The 27,743-nt window shown below is 46.3% G+C and overlaps 1 protein-coding gene across 1 annotated transcript; it reads right to left on the reverse strand.

Moving 5' to 3' along the window:
• Positions 1 to 5,632: 5,632 nt before the first annotated feature.
• On the reverse strand, positions 5,633 to 24,142 carry LOC137439439 (uncharacterized). Its single transcript, XM_068135195.2, has 4 exons — positions 23,959 to 24,142; positions 19,333 to 19,504; positions 17,900 to 17,982; positions 5,633 to 6,554 (listed from the first exon to the last, which is right to left on the reverse strand). Exons 1-4 carry the CDS (start codon positions 24,103 to 24,105, stop codon positions 5,991 to 5,993), a joined length of 966 nt encoding a protein of 321 aa, XP_067991296.2. The 5' UTR covers positions 24,106 to 24,142; the 3' UTR covers positions 5,633 to 5,990.
• Between the last annotated feature and the right edge of the window lie 3,601 nt (positions 24,143 to 27,743).

The raw sequence follows: 27,743 nt of genomic DNA on the forward strand, positions 1-27,743 counted from the left end.
TGTTTCAATTTTTTTTCACGAGTGGTTTCAGAGATATAATAGAGGTTAAAAGTTTTTTCGATTTTTCCAAGATGGCGCCCGTACCACATGACCAATAACGTCATAATTATGATTAAAAATTGTACAGGAAGAGGTGCTCCGATGGTGAAAATGTATTGGCATTCGGACCAACGGTTGCAGAGAAAAGCATACTCATGTTCTGTGCGGACAAACAAACAAACGGACCCAAATGCAATACCCTCTCCCCTGGCGAAGGTAATTAAAACTCCTTTTGCACAAACTCCATCTTTTTCACTGGCTAGGAAATTTGCTTGGGTAGACAACTCCCAACATGCAGTGGATCCCATGTTATATTCCTCATCTGATACTTGTTCCTCGCCAGTTAGCCAAGATGCTGTAAAATGAACCATCAATAATTAAAATAAAACCAGAAAGAGCAATCAGAGATTGCAGACCCTCGCCAGGACATGTTTTTAGAACAAGTTCGGGTTTTTAAGGCTTTTTGTGTTAAAACAAAAATATGGCGGCCGAACCACATGACCGATGACATTATTCTTTTTCTCCACCAACTTATCCCTAGATGACGCTCAATAAATTTATTCTTGATCATAGTTTTGTTCTTGTCTAATTATGACGTCATGATGGAGCCACCTATGACGTCATCATTAACATATTTTATTCCCCATGGAGTTCTTTACAATGAGCCATGTCAATGTTTTCTATGCAGTGCTTTCAGAGATAGAGTTGCAATTTTTTTCGGGTTTTCCCAGATGGTGCCCATGCCACGTGACCTATGACGTCATAATTTCCCTTCAAAAATTCTGCATGGGGAGTTGCATCTATGGTGAAAATTTACTGTCCATCAGACCAACGGTTGCAGAGCAAATCATATTTATTCTGTGCAGACAAACAGACAAATGAAAAATCACTCAGAGCGACACTTGGCCAAACAGAACAAAGTGGAGTGGCACTCGGTAGAGCATCCTTTTGACCTCAAAAATAATTAGTGGTAGAATTCAGTGACCTGATATGCAAATCGTCTTCAACGTTTAAGTTAATCGGATGAAAATTAAGGATTCTAGAAATTGGAAATTGTTGACCTTTGGCCGATGTTGAATGAATGAATGAATGATCGTTTTAAGGCCATTTTGCCCGCTACAGCGGGGGTTAGCCTTGCGGGCCCCATGACAATCATGGTTCCCTGTTTGAGGCAATGTTTTTATGGCCGGATGCCCTTCCTGACGCCAACCCTTGGTCACGCTCTTACGACACGCGGGGATACGGTGTACCTATTCTAAATCGGGGTACACACCGTGATCATTCATCCCAGCAAGCTGGTACTCAATTTGCCGACCTCGGAAGGATGACAGACTGAGTTAACCCCTCTGGCGTTAATTCAGCGATCGACCGGGATTCGAACCCAGGATCCCAAGCCGGCACCCTCACCGCTAAGCCAACACCAGGCTTCAGGCAACACCAGCCAACACCATGTTGATCTCAAAAATAGTTGGTGGTTGAATTCAGTTAGCTGATATGAAAATCCTATTCAAATTTCAAGTCAATCGGATGAAAATTGAGGATTTTAGAAATTTGAAAAAAGTGGTTGACCTTTGTTGACCTTTTGACCTCAAAAATATATAGGATTTTGTCGGACCACGAACTCCACAATTTGGTGAAGTTTCATGAAGATCGGTTTAAAATTGTGACCGGTAGGCAAGTATAAGTGAACGGACAGACAAACACACACACAAACCAGAGTGACCAACATACTTGTCCCAAAAAAATTTTTTTTTGCCAAGTAACAAACGGACGGACTCAAATGCAATACCCTCTCCTCAGGTGAGGGTAACTAGAACAGCACTCAGTCGAGCGCATAATCTCGTGTCGCACACTCCTTTACAAATACGCTATCGTTACACCACTATTATGGCCCACTGCTATTTAATATGGTCCCCATACCCGTAGCATCCATGCACCCTATTACGTCACATACATTGCCATCCATTATCCGTAGCTTTATTGATCAATTATTAGGATACGAGTTTAAAGCCCATCAAAAATGACGGGTTGGGACAGTTTATTCGACAGTGCAGCCCTATGAGTGTGCTAAAGTCTGAAGCCTCGGCCTACTGTCATGTGTGCTTATAACTTCTTTATTTATTAGACATTCTACGGATGTAAATGAACACTCGTTTTATTCTGTGCGTGTTTGCACATCACGTGCAGCAAATTTCACCGCCCTGGCACCTTGTATTTATTGGTACTTTAAAAAACGCTTCTGTACACCGCCCTTTAGGCCTGGCTCCGTCTACAGATCACAGTCTACAATTCCAATAGAAGACAATTGCTCTTCGGGAAAATGTTTTTGAAAAATGAAAAAAAAAAAAGTCAGACTTGCCCAACCATCTTGTCAGCCCATTTTCTTAGGGAAAATGGCAGGCCATTGCCGATGATGTAAAACTCACCTGTAACACGAAGGAGGCAAAGAAGCCTCAACTCCATCGCTGCATGGGTCGCACTCTGGGAAGCGCATCAAAGTATTCCCAAATGCCAATACCTGCGTTTAGGTATGGACGATGTACCGATTTTATCCCTGCATGATTCGTCCGAGAATACCTTTCCCATCTCAGCAGCAGTCCAAGTTCGGGACTATTTGATGATGATCAGTCCAAGTTTCTATTTGATGCCTCCTTGAACTCCGGCACAATGTGATGCAGTTGTACGAATGGCCTGGCCGATGTTGTTTATCATTCAACGTGCCTTTACTTGTCTGACTCCACGGGTGTTTATCCATGCCTATCCAGCCTTCATCCGACATCTACTTGAATACTGTGTCCAAGCATGGTTCCCTAGTCTGCAACGCGGCATCGTCAAAATGGAACGTGTCCAAAGGATTGTGATATGGATGGTTGTGGGACTCCGTGCCCTCCCATACCCATGTCAAGCTTTCCCGTCTAACCTATTTTCCATGCACCACAAGCACCTCGCCTCTGAGGGAACCTTATTGAGACCTTCAAGATTTGACCAAAATCAGTTTTTCATTCGTCGTCAAGATAACGCCCATGCCCATACCTCTAGACCATCCGACCAGCCCTTTGACGATTTTAAAACAGTTAAGATCGGTTTAAAATCTCTATCCACAAACAATTTCCACAGCACTCTTATGAAAGTGGATTACCAAAGTAAATTACACAACCTGTTTATTAAAATTGCATTTCTATACCTCGGTATAAACACCACTGATAAAATAAGGTTTACAGTTTAAAGAAGAGCAAAGAAATAACTCAGAAAATGCAAGCCTTCTGTGAAGGCAAATAATAATCTGTAGTTTTCCAATTGAATTGTGCAATCCATCATAAACCCCTGAAAAGAATAAAAACACGGCATACATGGGCACACACTAAAAACAGCCAAACAGTCCATAGTCACGCAAGACGTAACCACGTGCTGCCCAAAAACAACCAAACAGGTTGTACACGCGAGACGTGACCACATGCTACACAAAAACAACCAGTCAGTCCATGTCCACGCGAGACGTGACCACGTGCTACACAAAAACAACCAGTCAGTCCATCGTCGTGCAAGACTACGTGCTGCACAAAAACAACCAGTCAGTCCATGTCCATGTGAGACGAGACCACGTGCTCCACAAAAACAACCAGTCAGTCCATTTCCATATGAGATGTGACCACGTGCTGCACAAAAACAACCAGTCAGTCCATGTCCATGTGAGAATGTGACCACGTGCTACACAAAAACAACAAGTCAGTCCATTTCTATGTGAGACGTGACCACGTGCTACACAAAAACAACCAGTCAGTCCATTTCCATGTGAGACGTGACTACGTGCTGCACCAAAACAACCAGTCAGTCCATGTCCATGTGAGACGTGACGACGTGCTGCACAAAAACAACCAGTCAGTCCATGTCCATGTGAGAATGTGACCACGTGCTACACAAAAACAAGTCAGTCCATTTCTATGTGAGACGTGACCACGTGCTACACAAAAACAACCAGTCAGTCCATTTCCATGTGAGACGTGACTACGTGCTGCACCAAAACAACCAGTCAGTCCATGTCCATGTGAGACGTGACGACGTGCTGCACCAAAACAACCAGTCAGTCCATGTCCATGCGAGACGTGACCACGTGCTGAACAAAAACAACCAGTCAGTCCATGTCCATGTGAGACGTGACCACGTGCTGCACCAAAACAACCAGTCAGTCCATGTCCATGTGAGACGTGACTACGTGCTGCACAAAAACAACCAGTCAGTCCATGTCCATGTGAGATGTGACCACGTGCTGAACAAAAACAACCAGTCAGTCCATTTCCATGTGAGACGTGACCACGTGCTACACAAAAACAACCAGTCAGTCAATTTCCATGTGAGACGTGACTACGTGCTGCACCAAAACAACCAGTCAGTCCATTTCCATGTGACGTGACTACGTGCTGCACAAAAACAACCAGTCAGTCCATTTACATGTGAGACGTGACTACGTGCTGCACAAAAACAACCAACCAGTCAGTCCATGTCCATGTAAGACGTGACCACGTGCTGCACAAAAACAACCAGTCAGTCCATCGTCGTGCGAGATGTGACCACGTGCTGCACAAAAACAACCAGTCAGTCCATCGTCATGTGAGACGTAACCATGTGCTGCACAAAGACAACCAAACATTTAGTCCATCGTCATGTGCATCATGACCACATGCTGCACAAAAACAAAAACCTCCAAAAAGACCCAAAGGCTTCGCATTTAAACACATTCTTGCCATGATTAACATAAGTGGTTATTGGTGGGGAAACATCTCAAACATGCAAACTACAATCTCTAGTTATAGCCTGGCAAGTCAGAACCTTAATTGGCTAAGAATGTTTCGGAACACAAATGTGGAACGAGATTCAACTGTCAAATGCAGGCCAATTGGAGCCGAAGCACACGAGAAAGGTTAAAATAAAATAAGGCGTCATTCATTCAAAAACTTTTATAACATATATATATATATATATATATTCATTCAATTATACATTGATAAATAAGGAGCTAAATAGTCAAACCAAATCATGATAAAAGGAAACGTTCAAAACAAACGATATGCTCGGTGTGTAAAAGCAAAAACAAAAATTTTAACACCCAGCAAAACCAAAAATAAAATAACAATCTACCACAAGAACCCTGGAATCAGAAAGCACAAAGAAACTCGTCTGCCACCCCAGATTAGTGACCCCCGCTCATCCCCCAACCCCAACTCCAACTCCTCCTCACCTCCCTAAATGGAACCTCACCTTGGATGTCAATATCACCAAGTCAGCTGAAGCTGTTTCCCACCAATAGGAAGAAATGGTGATTAGAGCATTTTTAGCACATGCAGGTAACTTCAGGTAGGACATGAAAAAGCACCCAAAGTCATTGATTGGCTAACCAAGCAACGTTTGAATGAACACCACTCAAACCGAAACTATGTTGAACCCTCCTGATACCCAAAAATAGTGGAATTCCATTTAGAGTTCGTTTGTTTGACCCCCCCCCCCCCCCCCCCCCCACATCCCATCCCCAGACGAGTTTAACTAAAGAAAAGTGCATCTTACTAATCTGCAATTGAAGAGTCATTGATAACATTCAAAAAGTTAAACTTTTGCTTTAAGCATACTATATCAACAAATCCATTCTAATTATTAAACATTAATCCAATGCTAGCATTATCAATTCAAACTAGGCAGACGAGCTCAGGTCAGCTCGACTTAAATGTTACCAAAACGTTTTTAAGAAGAAGGATATTGCAGAAACCCAAAACGATGAAATCAATCTATACAAATCATTGGCTCATTGTGAGATCACGCCAAAAGGTATGCTGAAAGTGGTGAAATTAAAACCTGCCACACCAATACGAAGTCCCCTTTCACTTTATCATAATTTTTGCTTTGCTGCCAACGGAAAACATGCACGCCGAGTCAGACGTGGGGAACCGCCAAAATGAGAATTACCGAGGGACAGCAAAACCGATCTGTGTCGGGTAGGATCTGGGAGGGAGAGGGGGAGGGTGCGGCTGGGATGACGGCCAGAACTGAGGGTGTGGCACAGGCGGCCTGTTAGATCCCCACTGCCCATGAACCATGGGCATCGGCATAGAAGGGTGCCCGTAGGAGGGCTGCGGATAGGGAAACGGCGTCATCGGCTGAGGAGGCAACGACTGGTTCAAAGCGACGTTGGGTGCGACCTGGACGACGTTGGGCCATGGGTGCGTGTTACGGGCCCCGGGGATGACCGGGCACTGAGTCGCCATCGGACCCGGCACGTTTGGTTGGCCGGGGGGCATCGGTGCGGGTCTGGCGGGATAGATCGGGGGAGTGCTGGATCGGCCCTGTTGAGAAAGAGGAGACGACATATGTGACTGTGACTGCCAATCGTGCGGTTGATTGCGCAGGATTTCTTGCAACTTTTCTATCTTGATCCGGCGGTTGTGTGCGAGTTGTCGCTTGTTCTGATAGGTGTCTAGGAACGTGTCCAATGAAGATCGACCTTCGAGAAGATTTTCAGACATTGCCTTTGGTGGATGAAAAAAAAGAACGACGTATAATATGTCACAGACATGAAGCACTCTTTGGACTGTCAACAGCATCAGAAATTTGAACAAGTTTTATACCTGTTGTGAAGATTTCTCAGGAACACATACAATATCAGTTTAACTGATGTGTTTGAAGCACACCGTTCATAAACAAGGTAGTTACATATGAGAAAGTCCAAATGACACAAGGAGGACAATCCCAAATTCAGTACATCACAAGAATTTGCAGTTTACATTACGTACACCTACAAATTCAGTACACCTGCCTCGAGGGTTAAAGTTTGAAAAGAATCACCAAAGGATCTCGCCACATTGACAGGTTAATGTTGTATAAAAACCACCGTTTAGAGGCCATTTTTCCCCGCAAAGCGGGGGTTGGCCTTTTCGGGGACCGTGGTAGTTGTTGTTTTTCTTGGTCCCCTTTTTGAAGCAATGTTTTACGGCCGGATGCCATTCCTGACGCCAACCCTTTTTGCCGCCTTCAACGACAAACAGGGAATTACCAGTGAACTGGTACTCAATTAGCCGACCTCGGAAGGATGACAGGCTGAGTCAACCCCCCTGGCGTTAATTCGGCGATCAACCGAGATTCGAACCCAGGATCCTAAGCCGGCACCCTAGCCGCTAGCCCAACACCAGGGATAACCTTCACACAATAAATTTCCCCCCACACACAATAAACAAGGTTAATGTTGTATCCAACAGATAAATCACCTTGCAGATTACAATATTCCGCTCTTTTTTTAAAAGCGATGTGCACGTTTGCTTTCATTGCTGATACATATAAAAACGAACACCACACGATACAAACAGCTAGAGTTACTGATTCACAGGATCGAGTTTACCCTATGGGTACAATAATGCAGTGGCTTAGTAGTAAAACAAATATATGAGTAGTCCCCCTCCCCCCCACCCCCACACAAGCCAAACAAACTGTCTCAGCTAATGGACAATAAAGGCAGCGTTAATGTTGTGCGGTTTTAAGAGTTCATGAAAACCAATGACGCATTATAGCCGTGGTTTAGGATCGTCACAACAGAACCTGCCAAATATGCATTTGATGCATGGCTGAAATCTTATAGATTATGGATATTTGCATGGGTCCTGCCAATTACCTTTTAAGGAGGAAGAATCGTCACCAGGTGGCATACAAAAGTAAAAATCAAAATAAATAATAATAATAATAAAAACAAGCATTCTGAGTATTGCGCTGCAATACGTGTCCCCTACCGGCAGTCTGTCGTCCAGAAACTGTTGGGAAAATTACCAAGGGTTATTTACCCACAGGTTCTGAATCATTCCCAATCGCTAATTACCTCAGGATGGGCTCACCTGTGATTCGCGCTCGGGACTTCAATTTACCTTGCAGGCAGGTCAGCAGAAGCACGACAAAATAAGTTGTTGATAAAGAACCTTTCGAGTCGCTAAATATCAGTAATTTTTATATTTTCCGGTTCACGATCAATGATTATATATAAATGTTGCTCGGTTTGGCTCCGCCCCTCCCCGAAAGCGTGCGCTTTGTCACGCTTTTGACGTTCGCGAGACGAGGCTGAGGGCACGCGGTGCGGCTTGAGGAGAACTCTCGAATAAACAAGAGATATCAATTAAAAAAAATTTTTTTCGTTTAATTAACGATATCTGCCAAACCACGTGCCCTATCGCAAATTCCAAAAGGACGTTTTAGTGGAGTGATATGCTGAACAGATCTGTGAAGTTTCCCCAAGATTGGATCAAAAATGACGGAGGAGCTCGGTTTTAAAGGTTCATGCTTAAAAACGTCATAACTCTGAAACCATGTGATGCATGACGCCATGCTCGCTGACTTTTTTGTTCGTCATGGGTATGCGATTCTGCCTGCAAAGTTTGGCCTCAATCTGTTCAGCCGTTGCAGAGAAAAAGGGGTTTTCGTGTTTTCACGAAAAACAATATGGCGGCCGAACCACGTGACCTGTGACGTCAAAATTACCATTAAAATATTCTTCAGACCGAGTCCCTCATATGGTGAAAATTTGATCTCAATCGGTCCAATTATTGCAAAGATAATCTTTTTTAAAAGAAATTAAAACTTAAAATGGCACCGAGTTAAGGATCATCAGAATTATCAGAATTCCCAAAGTTCAAAGTGCCATAACTTTGTCAAAAATGATCGAAACGTCGTGAAGTTCGAACTAGATCTGTAACCTATCATGTGGAAACAATGTGCCAAGTTTGAAATCATTAGCATTAAGAGTTTAGAAAGAAAGTCCGGAAAACTGTTCTTTGCGTGACGGACTGACAGACTGACGGACGGAGGGACGGCATGCAAACCTATGGTCCCCTCCGGTGTACACCGGTAGGGGACTAATAACAGAGAAACATGCAACTGCATGATATCCATAAACAGCCAAAACTTGTTAAACCGCATTTGGGGTTTCCACATATCTGCCAATTCCCCATCACACAGAAGGCAAAAGTAACGCAAGTTTAAGCTTCATCGAGATGTCACATGAGCACAAAACCATGACGTCATGTGTCGGGAGTATTTGCCTCCAGACCCTGTGTAGTAAATACAAGTGGCAAAGAAAATTTGATCAATATGGTTGCTAGAGCCGTTGGAAGGTGGCATGACCAACAGAGCAAAATGTTGAATTCCCTTTGGTTTTACAAATGCAGACACGTGTCTCGTCGGAGACGTATTTTATTTTAGCCAACGGAGAGAGAAAACGCAAAAAAACAAGCATAAATGCAGAATTCCTAGCGAGTGAATGGAAAAGCAATTCGCCAAGTAACAAGCCGGTGAAAATCTGTCCTGAAACTGCTGTGCGAACCAAGACGAGAACCCAGCGGGTTATCAACATTCGACTTGGTAGAGAGCATACCTCCACCAGGCTGAACAGTTTACGTTTTGTATCCACCGATAGGTCGGAATCTGGATTCAAATCTGAACCAAAATCTAATCCACTTGTTCTTGTCGCCTAACCAACTCATCCACCTAGTTTTGTCATAATCCATCCATAACTTTTTGAGAAATCGTGCTACATATCGTTTTTGATCCCACATCTCATTGGGGAAGAATCACTTTAAAAGTTTTAAAATTCTCGCATCGGGATCCGGATTTTCTACCAAAATTGAATCAATTTGTCCTCCCACACAACCAACCACCTGTCCACCAAATTTCGTCTACATCAATCTTTTCCATTCACTCGTCTACGTCTACATCAAATTTCGTCTACATCATCAGAGAGAGTCTCGCGAGATCTCGGAGACGGTGGGAGGGATTTTCTAAGCTCCACACGGTCTCCACGTTTTTCGAAGTTAAGTCTGTTCACAATTGTATTTTGTCGAAACTGTATTTATCTTTCGGTGTGTGAAGTTATTCTGTGCAACTTTGGTTGTTTCTCGGTGTTTATCTTTCATAAATTGATCGTCTGTTTGCCGTGTCGCGAGCAAGGCCTTTGCCGCGTCGCGAACGATTTGAAATCGAAGTTAAGTGATTGTTCCCATTTGTATTTTCGTTAAAACTGTATTTATTTATGGTGTTGTACGTATATTGTGTCCCGACGAAGATTTTTCGGTGCAAATCTTTCATACCTGTATTGAAAATCGTGTTAATTCGTGTCGTGTCTTGAGGCCTTGTACAGTGTACACTGTACAACCTTGAGGCTTTGTTTTTCTCTCAGCGGTCCGTCGTTTGTGATCCAATAACTTTCGTTCTCTGTATTCCCAGTCTTTTCACCCATGGCCTACCTACTTCCTTGTGTAAATCTCAACTCGGGGGGGGGAAAAAAAAAAAAAAAAAAAAAAAAAAAAAAACATTTCCTTCTCTGTTCTCATTCGTTTATTCATTCTTATTCGTTCGTTCGTTCGTTCTTCGACCACGTGTTTCTCCCCCATTTCCCCAGATAGTTTTCACTGTTATTAACCTTCAATGTTTACACTTTCCCCTCAAGTTATGTATTCCGTCATATTTTATAACACCTTTTTCTTCTTCTTCTTTAAAAAGCTGCTTTCGACTTGCTCACCAAATCAATTCATCCCCAAAAAAATATCCATCTCCTATAGTGCCTTTTTCTACATTCCCTAAACTCTCCTGCACTCCATCCTCCATCCAGCGTCCTTAAACGTATTTTTAACTCGAAGGTCACAAGAAACTCATTTTGCAATAAATGTTCGTTTCCCATAAATCGTACACTTTCTAAAATCCAATCTCACCCCTCCCCTCCAAATCTTCCCCATAACCCCTCCCCTCCAAATCTTCCCCATCACCCATCCCTTTCAAATCTCCCCCCTTGCCCCCTCCATCCTAAACTACCCCCTCACCCCTCCCCTCCAAGACGCCCTCTCGCCCCTCCCCTCCTAGACTCCTCCCTTACCCCTCCCCTCCAAATCTCCCCCATATCCCATCCCTTTCAAATCCCTCCCCTTGTCCCTTCCCTCCCAAACTCCCCCCTCACCCCTCCCCTTCAAATCTCCCCACCCTCATTGCTTCTCAATTTCCCCCCTCTCACTCCCCCTCCTCAAAGCGTCCTCCCCGCTTCTTCCCCCTTCCAACTCTCACCTCCATCTCCCCCAACCTTCTGCCTCGCTCTTCCCCCTCCTCAAATAACACCTCATTGTGGCTCACCCAATCACCATCAAACCTTTTGTCCGCCCCATCCTGCCCTTTCTCCGAGCTATTCTGAAATCTCTGACACACCTTCAACAGCTCTCCCTACCTCTTCCACCTCTTCCACATCTTAACCCTACCCCTCCTCCCCCCTGTTCTGTATCTGATGCTCCCCCTTCCTCTTCATTAACGGTACGGACCTCAAACATCCGGGGCCTTCGTTCAAACTTAACTGATCTCTCCATACAGGTTGCTTCTGTCAAACCAGACGTGATCTGCTTAACAGAAACTTTCCTCCTTTATGATGTCTCTGATTCCTTAGTATCTCTCCCGGGCTACTCCCTCCTCCGGTATAATAGACCTGAGCCTCGTCCTGGAGGTGGGGTTGCTATCTTTATCAAAAACTCTCTTCCTCACTCGCCCTGCACTGCACTCTCTCCACCTCACCCCCAGGAATACCTCTGGCTACGGCTTCCCCTTCGCTCCCACCTCTTGTTCATATGTGTGTTGTACCGTCCACCAAACAGTGATGACTCCATCTACATCTCGCTGTCTGATAATATGGACCAACTTCTATCTACTCATCCCAACTCTCTCTTCCTCATATGTGGTGATTTCAACTGTCATCATGCCAGTTGGCTGGGTGTGGGTACCTCTCTCACCAGCCATGGCTCCTCAGCAAAGGACTTCTGCGACTCACTGGGACTGACACAATCTGTCAATTTCCCGACCCGGATCTCAGTCAACGGAACATCTTCTCTTCTGGACTTGGTTATGACTAACTTCCCTGAAAATGTCTGCTGCTCTTCTTCTGCTCCAATCGGATCATCTGATCATGTCCTTGTTAAAGTGGACATCTCTCTGACCATCCTCAGGGAGCCTGCTCAGCGTCGACAAGTCTGGCATTTCACTCAGGCCAACTGGCACGGTCTTCAAGCAGCCATCAATCATCTGGACTGGTCTCCCATCTGTACCACCTCTGACATCAACTCATCCTGGGAATTCTTCCAAAGTAAATTGCTCTCTCTCATGCACAGATTTATCCCATCTCGTCTTCAGTTGTCATACCCTTCCTCCCGTCCATGGTACACGGAATCTTGTGGTGAGGCTGTTGCCCAGAAACAACTTGCCTTCGTCTCCTGGAAAGCAAATCCAACGGAAGGAAATCTCATTTCCTTTCACAAAGCCCGAAACAAGTGTGTGTCCACCCTCAGGAGAGCTAGGAAACAATATCTCTCCGTTCTCAAGACCGAACTCTCTTATCTGTCTCCCTCTTCCAAATCCTGGTGGCGTCTGGTCAAATCCGTTTCTGGTGTTTGTTCCCCCTCCATCCCCTCCCTTACCTCAAACGGCTACACAGTTGACTCCGCACGTGAAAAAGCTGAATGCCTCAACTCTGTGTTTGCCTCTAAATCTTCTGTCCCAAACCCATCTCTCTCTGTACCCACCATACCCAGTCGTACCCTGCTGCTCCTGGACTCCGTGTCCTTTCCTCCTGACAAAGTGGAAAAGTTTCTGTCAACCCTCGACTGATTCTGCAACTGGACCCGACGGCATCAGCCCACGGGTCCTAAAATCCTGCTCTGCCGCTCTATCTCACCCTCTCTCTGTTCTCTTCACCCTCTCTTTTGCTCAAGGTCAACTGCCATCTGCTTGGAAATCAGCCAACATCACCGCTATGCACAAAAAAGGTGCAAAAACAGATCCTAGCAACTACAGACCAATCAGCCTTCTCCCAATTATCAGCAAAGTCATGGAATCCATCATTGCTTCGGATATGAAATCTTTCCTCTTCTCCAATGGCTTGATCTCTGATCATCAATTTGGTTTCAGACCAGGTCACTCTACTCTGGACATGCTGCTTCTGCTGTCTCAACAATGGATGGAGGTCCTCAATGCCAAACAGGAAATTAGAGCTGTCTCCCTCGACATATCACGTGCCTTCGACACGGTCTGGCACCCCGCTCTGCTCACCAAACTCTCCTCCTTTGGTATCCATGGAAATCTCCACGCATGGCTGGCGGACTTCCTCTCTAGTCGTCGTCGTGTGGCCCTGAATGGGTTTCTCTCATCTCCTCTTCCTGTTCAGGCTGGAGTTCCCCAAGGCAGTGTTCTGGGCCCCGTGCTTTTTCTGGTCTTCATCAATGATCTCTCTGACTCTCTTGAAAATCCTCTCTATCTCTTTGCTGATGACTCCACTCTCTGCCGCTCCATTCCTCTTCCCTCAGATCGGCAGTCTGCAGCCTCCTCACTCTCTGAAGACTTGGACAAAATCACAGACTGGTCAAAGTGGAACATGTCTTTCAATCCTGACAAATCTCACACTCTTACTATGTCTCTCCGAAAAGATCGACTGGACAACCCTCCCATCTACTTTCTCAACAATCCTCTCCAAGAAGTTCTGTCGCTCAAGCTTTTGGGTCTCACTATCTGCCATGATCTTTCTTGGGAAAACCACATTTCCAAGCTGGCCTCCAAAGCCAGTCGCCGACTGGGCATCCTCCGTCGTGCGAAGTCCTTCCTCGGCACACCTGAGCTCCTCACCACATACAAGGCTTTCATCCGCAGCTCAATGGAATACTGTTCTCCCCTATGGGCCGGTGCTCCTGCCTCACACCTAGCTCGGCTTCACGCTGTTGAAACCAAAGCTTTCAGAATTATTGGAATCTCCCGCGATGAAGCTATCTCTGAGGGCCTTTCACTCACTCACCGCAGGCAGGTAGGTGGTCTTTCTGTCTTCTACCGACTCCTCTCCGGCCTTGCACCCCCAGCTCTCTCTGTGCTCTGTCCCCCAAATATTCCTACAGGTCGCACAAGATCTGCCAGCAACCCTCTGATGGTTAAACTGCCGAAATCTCGGCTCTCTGCTCACCTTCACTCTTTCATTCCTCTTTTCTCCCGCCTCTGGAACAAACTCCCTCACTCCCTTCAATCCCACTCCTCCCTCCAGGTCTTTAAAACAGCTGTTCACCACCATCTCTTATCTTCCCCCATCCAAAACCTTGATCTTTTCTACCCCCACTAATTCACCCCAGATCCACCTTGTTTGAAATTCCAACTTCTTTCCTGGAAGTCCTGGCAGTGTCCATGTGTTTTATACCTCTCCCACCGCCCCCTTCCCTTGCCCCCCCCCCCAAAGCCCTCGCCCTCTCTCAGATCTCTCGATGTCTCCATGTCTCTCGGTCCCTGCTCTCAAATGTTGTGTTTGTGTCCTTCCCCCTCTCTCCCCATCTTGTCTACCGCTCCCGATGTTATATGTTTTATGTGTCGGTTTGTCTTTCTGTGTGATTAATGTTCGCTCTTTCACGAGCCTCGATCTTGTATACAAAAAAAAAAAAAAAAAAAATCTACGTTTTGAGATATCCTGCTCACAGACAGACACAGACAGGGGTGAGAACACAACCTCCGTCCACCTTATTTGGCAGAAGTATCAAGATCGAGGATTCAACAATGCCGAGCCTTGCCGGGTTGTTTGATGACGCAACCCCTTCTGCACTGTACACTGGGGACGCTTCATTAAGGTGCGTCTGTATGCGCGCGCACACACACACACACACACACACACACACACACACACACACACACACACACACACACACACACACACACACACACACACACACACACACACACACACACACACACACACACACACACACACACACACACAGTCCATTTTCATCCCTTCTTGAACAGGCAAGGATAATGGGCTTTTACATCGACCTTAAAATTCGACGATCAATTACCGATGTAACAATTTAAAGAAAACCATTGAGAAACGGTTTAGTGTAGTTCGCATACACGTGGTTCCACATTTATCAAAAATGGTTGTAGAAAAGAGTCTGGTACATCGTGAACACTCGGCCAATCTTCACAAACGATTGGACATGATGCCCGTTTGAGTTTAATCTACAAGGGTTTTCCAAGCACATTATTTATGAAGATAGGAGTTGTGTGGGCTGAGAGCTCAAAAATCGGTACTTTGGGAAGAAGTTTAAGTTTGAAGCTTTCAATTGATCCATGACCCGGACCATCATGATAATTTCACCTCGAAGTCACCCGAGGACGTTGAGGTGATCCCAAGTTTTTTTTTTTCTTTTTGTTTTCTTTGTCTTCACAACATCGCAGCACCTTGCTAAAGTGAACCTATAGTCCACAATGACAGTCCTCCGTGTGTCATATCCACATCCAACATTTATTACCATGCTTACCTTACATTGTTTACGACTGTATACTGAGAACTAGAAAGCATCTGAAAATACAAAGCCCGTCCGCATCCATTTGTATTCAGACGTCTTCTTCCTCCATATTCTAAACATGAAAAAACCAGTTAAAAAACACAAAACGGAAAAGAAAAAAAAAAATCAGCTTCTAGCTTTTTATTGGTGAACTAATTAGGTGACCCAATATGCAAATTCTTTCAAATTCAGGTCAATCTGGTGGAAATTGGCGATTTTATGCAACCTTGTAACATCGAACAAATGTAACATCGATGAGATTGAACGTAAATGTAACCTTGTAACATCGAACAGATCGAACAAATGCCAAATAACGTGCTACTTTGACCTTTGGATCTAAAAAGGACAAACAATGGGCTTCTAGCTTTTGATTGGTGAACTATTTCAGTGACCCAATGATTCCTAAATTTTCAGGTCAATTGGGTGAAAAGTGACGATTTTATGTGACGTTGACCTTTGGGCCCAATTATTAATTTGCCTTCTTCATAATAAAGCTTTATTGAAAATTCGATGACAAACCTCAAACGGTGGAAAAGGTACGGCCGGGACAGAGACACAGAAGTGATGATAGAACCGAGTCTCCTGCTGCGTGAGGGAAGGGCCAAGAAAAACTGAATCTTCAATGGGGGACGGTAGGGCAAGGGACCAGTGGGCGTACCCACCATGCCGTCTTGGCAAAACCTGCCACATCACCAGAGTTCATCATCTTCCCGTTTGCTTTAAATACACCAATATATGCGTGGGTCGGGTTGCATAGATCAGAAGTTGTCAACTTCATGGACATCAATAGAGTAGCTAGGAAAAAGACAACTCGATTCTTCGATCCTTGTTGAACAATTTTCTGTTAAACATAAAAGGTCCTTTGTGAGGCAGTTACAGGAGAAGTACATGGAGAAGAGGAAGAAGTTGTTTCTTGGGTTTGTTGATCTGGAGAAAGCATTCGATAGGGTTCCACACGAAGTAGTGACATGGGCATTGAGGAAGTTAGGAGTGGAGGAATGGTTGATCAGAGTAGTGATGGCAATGTACAAAAGAGCGCACACAGCTGTAAGGACGAAGGACGGGAACAGTGGTGAGTTTGAGGTGAAGGTGGGAGTGCATCAAGGGTCGGTACTAAGTCCACTACTATTTGTAGCTGTGATGGAGGTGCTGGCTCGGAACGTAAAGGAGGGTTTACCGTGGGAGTTGTTGTATGCAGATGATCTGGTGTTGATTGCAGAAAGTATGGATGGACTGAAGGAGAAGATGAACAAGTGGAAGGAATGTATGGAGACAAAAGGTCTGAAGGTGAATATCAGAAAAACGAATGTGATGGCAAGTGGTAAAGCATGTGGTGAGGTGGAAAGAACTGGGAAGTGGCCGTGTGCTGTGTGCAGGAAGGGTGTCGGAGTGAATTCCATTCAATGTACAATGTGCGCTGAGTGTGTTCATCAAAAATGTAGTGGTCTGAGAGGGTCATTAACCAGTGTGGCAGCTACATTCAAGTGTAAGATGTGCGCAGAGGGAGCTGCAGATGGAGGAAATGTTGAGTTGAATCTTGGAGACGGCGTGAAGCTGGAAGGTGTGAAAACATTTTGTTACCTAGGAGACATGCTGAATGGAGAAGGTGGATCAGACTCGGCAACGGTTGCTCGAGTGAGATGTGCATGGAAGAAGTTTCGGGAACTGAGTGGTGTGCTGATGAGGAGGGGAGTGTCGTTGAAGCTGAAGGGAAAGGTGTATGCTGCATGTGTGAGAAGTGTTATGATTTATGGGAGCGAGACATGGGTAATGAACGTAGAGCAGCAACGAAGGCTGGAAAGGGTGGAAATGCGAATGGTTCGGTGGATGTGCGGAGTATCGTTGAGAGAGGGGAAGACAAATGATGAATTGCGAAAGATGATGGGAATAGAGCCTGTGATGGATGCTGTGAAGAGAAACAGTTTGAGATGGTTTGGTCATGTGTTGAGGAAGGATGAAAGTGACTGGTTGAGAAGAGTGATGGAAATGAATGTAGAAGGAAGTAGAGGACGGGGAAGACCGAGAAAGACTTGGCTAAAGATGGTCGAAGAAGAAATGCGGGCAAGGGGGTTAACAAGGGGAGATGCAGAAAATAGGGGAAAATGGAGAAGATTGTCATGGGGACCCCGCTCTAGCAGGGAAAATGGCCTTAAAATGCATGTTGTTGTTTGTTGTATAAAAGGTCCGTGCAGGTTCTTGTTTTTGACAAGATGAAAAAAACAACTTAAATGGTATTTATTGTCAGAATCCAGCAGCCAATGGCAGCAGATGCATGTGAATTTTTTCAGAGAGGCCGGATTCACATCCGTTTACTTTAGACAAGTTTTACCCAAATAAAGTGATGGATCGAATGATTTGCAAAAATGATGTTAAAGTTCACCTTTAATTAGCAATGCCAAATAACGTGCAACACAGTGTGTATTCTGTATTTACGGGCCAACAATCTTCAACACCTGCAAAATGGAAAAAGAGGAAACGTTGCAATGTGATGAACATACCTCGGTTTCCTCTTCAATCGTGGCACCTTCGGCCTGTAGTAAAGCAAGCACGGTCTCCGCAGACTGCTGCTGCACACGACCATCTGTTGGAACACAGACCTTTCTGTCAACCCATGTTCAACCGACACAACTCCTTTAATAAATACTCAAATATAAAACAATGAGAACACTCGTTTACATGGACAAAGACAACCCAATGCACAACAAAAAATAATTTATAAGGTGGAAGCTGGAAGCCCCAAAATCCAATATTTAATGACAATCCAATTTTTCACAATTGGGCTAAATTTTCCATTTGACGTTCCTGTGCAAGCTAAACATGAAGATCCTTCATATCATGGGGATGCAGATGAAAAGGTGGAAGAGGGACGTTCTATTATTTTGTGACTTTTTTGTGGGACGTAACATTATCGAGGTGGGTAGAATCACATTCATCTCCCTGCTCTGAAGTACGTATTCCAACGAAGGCCGGTACTTCACTCGTCAGTGTGTGATGTGCCGAGGAGGCCGTGTGACACCGATTAAGGCAAACTGAGTGTGAGTGTACATCAATCATTTTGCATATTAAAAAAAACAAAAACAAAAAAAACAGACAACCCTGCCAGCCCACATACACATTGATCATTTCTACATTTGTTCAAGATGTCCTAACCAGCAGCCGTGACAAGGAACAAATAAGGGATGAGAGGAGTGCGGGTTAAGTGGAACAGGTATAATTAAACCTTTGTGCACCTTGGTTTAACAATGCTACTCTCTGGTTCAGCCCAAATGCATTTTTTGAAATTTTGTCGGAAATGAACGATTCATCAATGTGTGTGAGCTGCTATGCGGGTGGACGCACATTACACTGGGTGTTCCATGGTATTAGTTGGTGGATGGTAAATATCCCACAGTGTCTTTGGAGAGGAGTAGGTGAGAGTTATCGCCGGCACTCCGGAACCAATTAAAAATCATTTCTCAAGCCCACAGGGTACTGCATGAGCAACACGGCCGCGTTCCCAGCAACGGTGTACCGGCAGCCGTGTGGTACCTATGAATTAATTATTTAATGACAAGCCACAAAGGGACAAACATGTTACTTTTACCCCAATGAGAAAGCAAACTAAGTTTAACTCTTCCACGTGCGGGATCCAGAGTAAAAAAAGCGTGGTATATTTGTAACAAATAACAAGAAAAGTACTACATTCTCTATTTAACAACATCTAATGCAAACCAAAACAGCACATTATGCAAGCAATGTGACCAACACAACACAAACCACATCCGCAGGTGTGTGCACAAAGCATGGCACTGCGTCTCTAACACCATCGGTAATGAGTCACAAACAAAGGTCTTTGGTTGGATGGGAGACCAGGCGAGGCCACAGCAAATGGTCCAACCACCACTCACCCCCCCCCCACCCCCCCCCCCCCCCCATGTGTGGTGGACTGTACCAAGCTGCGTCCTCTTGTCCACGTAACGCTCATTGATGTTGCCCAGTTGCTGGTACTTGTTGGCGAGGGTCACACGGCCGCTCTCGAGCTGAGGCTGGTGCTGCAGATTGGCCTCGGCGAGGCTGCGGTTACTCGCCAGGCACAGCTCCTTCGCAACCTGGAGATTTTTAACCTGAAAGTGACAAACACACAACATTTCATCTCCTAACTCTACGCATAACTCTTTTATTCTTGACTCGGGTGACAGGAAAAGCGGAAAGGGAAGAGGGGAGGAGACACCGAAACGCAAGTAAAATGGTCGAGTTAGAAAATATTAATATTGGGGGGGGGGGGGGGTGGGAGGTGGGGGAGAGGGGTGGTCATACTGGGATCATGGGTCAGAAATGGGGTGACAAGGATCTCTGGAGGGAAGAGCGAGGCAGAACAGCCTCAGGAAAGTGGCTCCAAGCAAGGAGTAACAGAGTTGAGGTGTGCCGTCACTAGATTTTGCCAGGAGTTACGGTTAACCAGAAGGGGTTACTGGGATAACGCATGCACCGTGCATCCTCGACTAAATAGAGAGGGTCAGAGGACAGAGACCATATTCATGGACTCACCTGTGATATGAAAGCAACAGACATTGCACTTCAGCCTCATAATGAGAGATTCCAATAATTTTGAGAGATGAGATTCCACCGAATCCAGTGGAGACAGATGTGATGCTGGGGTGCTAGCCCGTAGCGGAAAGCAGCGTTGCATTTATCTACCTAACCTCCGAGCTTTGTGTCATCTGCAAATTTGGAAAGCCTACTCTTCACCACACTGTCCAAATAGTTGATGTAAATCGTGAATATTAATGGTCCAAGTACCGATGCCCAAGGTAACCCACTACTTACATCTTCCCAGCAAGACATCCTACTACCAACAGCCACTCTGTTTCCTATCGCTAATCCAGGTAGTTACCTGACCAGCCACTCCACAAGCTTCAATCTTGGTGAACAGCCTTGTGTGGTATCTTATTAAATGATTTCTGAAAGTCTTGATAAACTACATCCGCTGCACGTTCCTCATCCATCCAATCAGAAACTGCTTCCTATAACTCCAATACATTTGTTAACCAAGATCTCCCTTCAGTAGATCAATGTTGACAAACTTTAATTACATTAAATGGTTCCACATCTGATCCCTAATTAACACCTTTTCCCCACGCTCATCAGCTATGCCACCTCGTTTGATACTCTTGGGTGTGTTGAACATATCCGTCATCACCATGCTAACCTGCTCTGTCACCTCGTTTGTTACTCTTGGATGTGTTGAACATGTCCGTCATCACCATGCTAACCTGCTCTGTCACCTCGTTTGTTACTCTTGGGTGTGTTGAACATATCCGTCATCACCATGCTAACCTGCTCTGTCACCTCGTTTGACACTCTTGGGTGTGTTGAACATATCCGTCATCACCATGCTAACCTGCTCTGCCACCTCGTTTAATACTCTAAGGTGTGTTGAACATGTCCGTCATCACCATGCTCACCTGCTCTGCCACCTCGTTTGATACTCTAAGGTGTGTTGAACATGTCCGTCATCACCATGCTCACCTGCTCTGCCACCTCGTTTGATACTCTAAGGTGTGTTGAACATATCCGTCATCACCATGCTCACCTGCTCTGTCACCTCGTTTGATACTCTTGGGTGTGTTGAACATGTCCGTCATCATCATGCTAACCTGCTCTGCCGCCTCGTTTGATACCATAGGATGTTGAACATATCCATCATCATCAAGCTCATCAGCTCTGCCACCTCGTTTGATACCATAGGATGTTGAACATATCCATCATCACCATGCTCACCTGCTCTGCCACCTCGTTTGATACTCTTAGGTGTGTTGAACATATTCATCATCACCATGCTAACCTGCTCTGCCACCTCGTTTGATACCCGAGGATGTTGAACATATCCGTCATCACCATGCTCACCTGCTCTGCCACCTCGTTTGACACCCGAGGATGTTGAACATATCCGTCATCACCATGCTCACCTGCTCTGCCACCCGAGGATGTTGAACATATCCGTCATCACCATGCACACCTGCTCTGTCACCTCGTTTGATACTCTTGGATGTGTTGAACATGTCCGTCATCACCATGCTCACCTGCTCTGCCACCTCGTTTGACACCCGAGGATGTTGAACATATCCGTCATCACCATGCTCACCTGCTCTGCCACCCGAGGATGTTGAACATATCCGTCATCACCATGCACACCTGCTCTGTCACCTCGTTTGATACTCTTGGATGTGTTGAACATGTCCGTCATCACCATGCTAACCTGCTCTGTCACCGCGTTTGATACTCTTGGGTGTGTTGAACATATCCGTCATCACCATGCTAACCTGCTCTGTCACCTCGTTTGACACTCTTGGGTGTGTTGAACATATCCGTCATCACCATGCTCACCTGCTCTGCCACCCGAGGATGTTGAACATATCCGTCATCACCATGCACACCTGCTCTGTCACCTCGTTTGATACTCTTGGATGTGTTGAACATGTCCGTCATCACCATGCTAACCTGCTCTGTCACCGCGTTTGATACTCTTGGGTGTGTTGAACATATCCGTCATCACCATGCTAACCTGCTCTGTCACCTCGTTTGTTACTCTTGGATGTGTTGAACATGTCCGTCATCACCATGCTAACCTGCTCTGTCACCTCGTTTGACACTCTTGGGTGTGTTGAACATATCCGTCATCACCATGCTAACCTGCTCTGCCACCTCGTTTAATACTCTAAGGTGTGTTGAACATGTCCGTCATCACCATGCTCACCTGCTCTGCCACCTCGTTTGATACCATAGGATGTTGAACATATCCATCATCATCAAGCTCATCAGCTCTGCCACCTCGTTTGATACCATAGGATGTTGAACATATCCATCATCACCATGCTCACCTGCTCTGCCACCTCGTTTGATACTCTTAGGTGTGTTGAACATATTCATCATCACCATGCTAACCTGCTCTGCCACCTCGTTTGATACCCGAGGATGTTGAACATATCCGTCATCACCATGCTCACCTGCTCTGCCACCTCGTTTGACACCCGAGGATGTTGAACATATCCGTCATCACCATGCTCACCTGCTCTGCCACCCGAGGATGTTGAACATATCCGTCATCACCATGCACACCTGCTCTGTCACCTCGTTTGATACTCTTGGATGTGTTGAACATGTCCGTCATCACCATGCTAACCTGCTCTGTCACCGCGTTTGATACTCTTGGATGTAAGAGAGTTTTCCAGAGGATCATGGCTGGCCTCAAAACACCGCCTTGGGGAACTCCAGCCTCCACTGGGAGAGGGGGAGAGGAGGGTGCCATCCATCCGACATGGACGTGCAGGTTTTAATCCACATCGGCACAGTCGAGCATGGCGGGTGTTTTTGACATATAATCACGAGATAATCTTTGTATAATTCGTTTGAACCATCTAATCGAGCATACATGTACCAAACCACAAGAAAGTGAGAATGACGTCACACTTGCATTGGCTTAACCTAAAGGTTACGCACGTTGACACAGGTAGACACACGTACTACGTAGACGCACGTAGACGCAAGTACACGCACGTAGACGCAAGTACACGCACGTAGACGCAAGTACACGCACGTAGACGCACGTACACGCACGTAGACGCACGTACACGCAAGTAAACGCACGTAGACGCAAGTACACGCACGTAGACGCAAGTACACGCACGTAGACGCAAGTACACGCACGTACTTGAATAGGGGCCGGCGAGGTTTCGTTTATTCGCAGCTCTCCACGCTGTCCATCGAAATCGAAATTAAGTGATTGTTCCCATTTGTATTTTCGTTATAGGGGGAGAGGAGGGTGCCACAAGTAGACGCACGTACACGCACGTAGACGCAAGTACACGCACGTAGACGCACGTACACGCACGTAGACGCACGTACACGCACGTAGACGCAAGTAGACGCACGTACACGCAAGTAAGTAGACGCACGTACACGCAAGTAAGTAGACGCACGTACACGCAAGTAGACGCAAGTACACGCGCACGTACACGTACGTAGACGCACGTAGACGCACGTAGACGCAAGTACACGCACACGTACAAGTACACGCACGTACACGTACACGCACGTACACGTACACGCAAGTACACGCACACGCACGTAGACGCAAGTACACGTACACGCACGTAGACGCACGTAGACGCAAGCACACGCACACGTACAAGTACACGGAAGTAGACGCAAGTACACGCACACACGCACGTACACGCACAAGTACACGCAGGTAGACGGAAGTACACGCACACGTACAAGTACACGCAAGTAAGTAGACGCACGTAGACGCAAGTACAAGAACACGTACACGCACACGTACTACGTAGACGCACACGTACTACGTAGACGCACACGTACTACGTAGATGTAGATGTCCTGAGCCGAGCACCGGGCGGTCCAGTTCGTCATCCACCGTCAGAATCCCTCGCCCAGTGACCGGACAAACACAATTCAATCGGCGATCTTAACCGAGATAAAAAACCTCATTATTAAATAACAAGACATTAAACCCCGGTGAGAGTATGAGGCCTAGTCGCGACTCCACAGGCTTGTTTACCTCATCCGTTTCCAAGATCATCTGATCCAGCTTGGACTCGTTTTCCAGTAACTCCATTAGTTCCTGTATGCTCAGGCCGCTCAACTTTCTCATTAACGCCTCAGGAAGCTGACAGGACTGACCTCGCAGCACCACCGCCGCCGCCATCGCTCTGCTCGCGCTACCGTAAGTCCGTAACGCTTCCGGTTACGTCGCGCGTACGTCACGCCGTACAGCGCACGCGGAACGCCGCTAACACCTCTTGAAGATTGATGACGTATCTTAGAAAGGTAATTTAATTGCGTTAATTGTGAAATTACTTTCCAAATATAACAGGAGAATTTGCTCTAAATTGTCAAAGAAACTACACACGTAACTCGGAATATAGGCTTTCTTCGTGAGCAAGCGAAGGAAGAGGCAACCTTGGTGTAATGATTAGACTTTAGAGTTTGGAGCGGACCCTCTCAAGCCGGATCAGTAGATGGCGGTCTGCTGTTGAACCCCGGCCGAGTCACACCGAGGACTTCAAAAATGGGACGAGATCCTTCCTTGTTTGACGCTCAGCATTTAAAAGGACAGAGCAGGCACAATAAACAACCAGTCAACCATAGGTTGGTAATAACAGCGCAAGCGTTGACAGGCTTCAAGGCCTTGTAAGGGAACTTATTATTATTTATTATTGTTATTATACTAGAAGTATAAGAGTACCCGTCCTAAGGGCGATCTTGTTCCAAGCATACTACACACGTTTATTGGGCGGTGTATAGGCTTCTGATGGCTGCCTCAATTGCAACGTAAAAATATATAACAAAACCCGGTTTACATGCAGGAGGAAAAAAATACTGCACTGTAAAGATGGGGACTTCGGACTTGTAATACCCTCTCCCTCCGGGTTTCATGAATTATAGTAAGAATTCTCAACAATCCTCTCCAAGAAGTTCTGTCGCTCAAGCTTTTGGGTCTCACTATTTGCCACGATCTTTCTTGGGAAAACCACATTTCCAATCTGGCCTCCAAAGCCAGTCGCCGACTGGGCATCCTTCGTCGTGCGAAGTCCTTCCTTGGCACACCTGAGCTCCTCACCACATACAAGGCTTTCATCCGCAGCTCAATGGAGTACTGCTCTCCCCTCTGGGCTGGTGCTCCTGCCTCACACCTAGCTCGTCTTCACGCTGTTGAAACCAAAGCGTTCAGAATCATTGGAATCTCCCGCGATGAAGCTAACTCCAAGGGCCTCTCACTCAAGGCAGGTTGGTGGTCTTTCCGTTTTCTACCGACTCCTCTCCGGCCTTGCTCCTCCAGCTCTCTCTGGGCTCTGTCCCCCAAATATTCCTACAGGTCGCACAAGATCTGCCTGCAACCCTCTTATGGTTAAACTGCCAAAATCAAGACTCTCTGCTCACCTTCACTCCTTCATTCCCCTTTTCTCCCACCTCTGGATCAAACTCCCCCACTCCCTTCGATCCCACTCCTCCCTCCAGGTCTTTAAAACAGCTGTTCACCACCATCTCTTATCTTCCCCCATCCAAAACCTTGATCTTTTCTAACCCCGCTAATTTTCACCCCATACTTTTTTTTTCTTCTTTTTTTTTTGGAAATTCCAACTTCTTTCCTGGAAGTCCTTGTAGTGTTGATATGTTTTATACCTCTCCCACCTCCCCCCAAGCCCTCCCTCTCCCACATTTCTCTTCGTGTCTTGCTCTCAAATTTTGTGTTTGTGTCCCCCCTCTCTCCCCATTTTGTTCCGCTCCCCTTATTTTGTGTTTTATGTGTCGGTTTGACTTTTTGTGTGATTAATGTTATCTCTTTCACGAGCCTCGATCTTGTATACAAAAAAAAAAAAATTACAGGCTATACTGGTACCCTCCTTTTCACTCCCTCTACCCTCCTCTCTTCCTCTAACCCTCCTTCTCACTCCCTGTATCCTCCTTCACACTCCCTATATCCTTCTCACTCAATGTATCCTCCTTCTCACTTCCTGTAGCCTCCTTCTCACTCCCTGTATCCTCCCTCCTCACTCCATCTATTCTCCTTCTCACTCCCTGTATCCTCCTTCTCACTCCCTGTATCCTCCTTCTCACTCCCTGTATACTCCTTCTCACTCCCTGTATCCTCCCTCCTCACTCCATCTATCCTCCTTTTCACTTCCTGTACCCTGCTTTTCACTCCCTGTATCCTCCTTCTCACTCCTTGTATTCTCCCTCCTCACTCCCTGTATCCTCCTTCTCACTTCCTGTAGCCTCCTTCTCACTCCCTGTATCCTCCCTCCTCACTCCATCTATCCTCCTTTTCACTTCCTGTACCCTGCTTTTCACTCCCTGTATCTTCCTTCTCACTCCCTCTACCCTCCTTTTCACTCCTTGTATCCTCCTCACTCCCTGTAGTCTCCCTCCTCACTCCCTGTATTCTCCCTCCTCACTCCCTGTATCCTCCCTCCTCACTCCCTGTATCCTCCTTCTCACTCCCTGTATCCTCCTTCTCACTCCCTGTATCCTCCTCGCTCCCTGTAACCTCCTCACTCCCTGTATCCTCCCTCCTTCTCACTCCATCTATCCTCCTTCTCGCTCCCTGTAACCTCCCTCCTCCTCACTCCCTGTATCCTCCTTCTCGCTCCCTGTAACCTCCTCACTCCCTGTATCCTCCCTCCTTCTCACTCCATCTATCCTCCTTTTCACTTCCTGTACCCTGCTTTTCACTCCCTGTATCCTCCTTCTCACTCCTTGTATTCTCCCTCCTCACTCCCTGTATCCTCCCCCTCACTCCCTGTATTCTCCCTCCTCACTCCCTGTATTCTCCCTCCTCACTGCCTGTATCCTCCTTCTCACTCCCTGTATCCTCCTCACTCCCTGTATTCTCCCTCCTCACTCCCTGTATTCTCCCTCCTCACTCCCTGTATTCTCCCTCCTCACTGCCTGTATCCTCCTTCTCACTCCCTGTATCCTCCTCACTCCCTGTATTCTCCCTCCTCACTCCCTGTATCCTCCTCACTCCCTGTATTCTCCCTCCTCACTCCCTGTATTCTCCCTCCTCACTGCCTGTATCCTCCTTCTCACTCCCTGTATCCTCCTCACTCCCTGTATTCTCCCTCCTCACTCCCTGTATTCTCCCTCCTCACTCCCTGTGTCCTCCTCCTCACTCCCTGTATCCTCCTCACTCCCTGTATTCTCCCTTCTCCCTCCCTGTATCCTCCTCCTCACTCCATGTATTCTCCCTCCTCCCTCCCTGTATCCTCCTCCTCCCTCCCTGTATCCTCCTTCTCACTCCCTGTATCCTCCTCACTCCCTGTATCCTCCTCACTCCCTGTATTCTCCCTCCTCACTCCCTGTATTCTCCCTCCTCACTCCCTGTATCCTCCTTCTCACTCCCTGTATCCTCCTTCTCACTCCCAGTATCCTCCTTCTCACTCCCAGTATCCTCCTTCTCACTCCCTGTATCCTCCTTCTCACTCCCTGTATCCTCCTTCTCACTCCCTGTATCCTCCTTCTCACTCCCAGTATCCTCCTTCTCACTCCCTGTATCCTCCTCACTCCCTGTATTCTCCCTCCTCACTCCCTGTATCCTCCTCCTCACTCCCTGTATTCTCCCTCCTCACTCCCTGTAGCCTCCTTCTCACTCCCTGTATCCTCCTCACTCCCTGTATTCTCCCTCCTCACTCCCTGTATCCTCCTCCTCACTCCCTGTATGCTCCCTCCTTCTCACTCCCTCTATCCTCCTTTTCACTCCCTGTACCCTGCTTTTCACTCCCTGTACCCTGCTTTTCACTCCCTGTATCTTCCTTCTCACTCCCTCTACCCTCTATCACCTAC

This window comes from Myxine glutinosa, chromosome 14, assembly GCF_964187855.1.
Source record: "Myxine glutinosa chromosome 14, kmMyxGlut1.1, whole genome shotgun sequence".
Lineage (NCBI taxonomy): Eukaryota > Metazoa > Chordata > Myxini > Myxiniformes > Myxinidae > Myxine > Myxine glutinosa.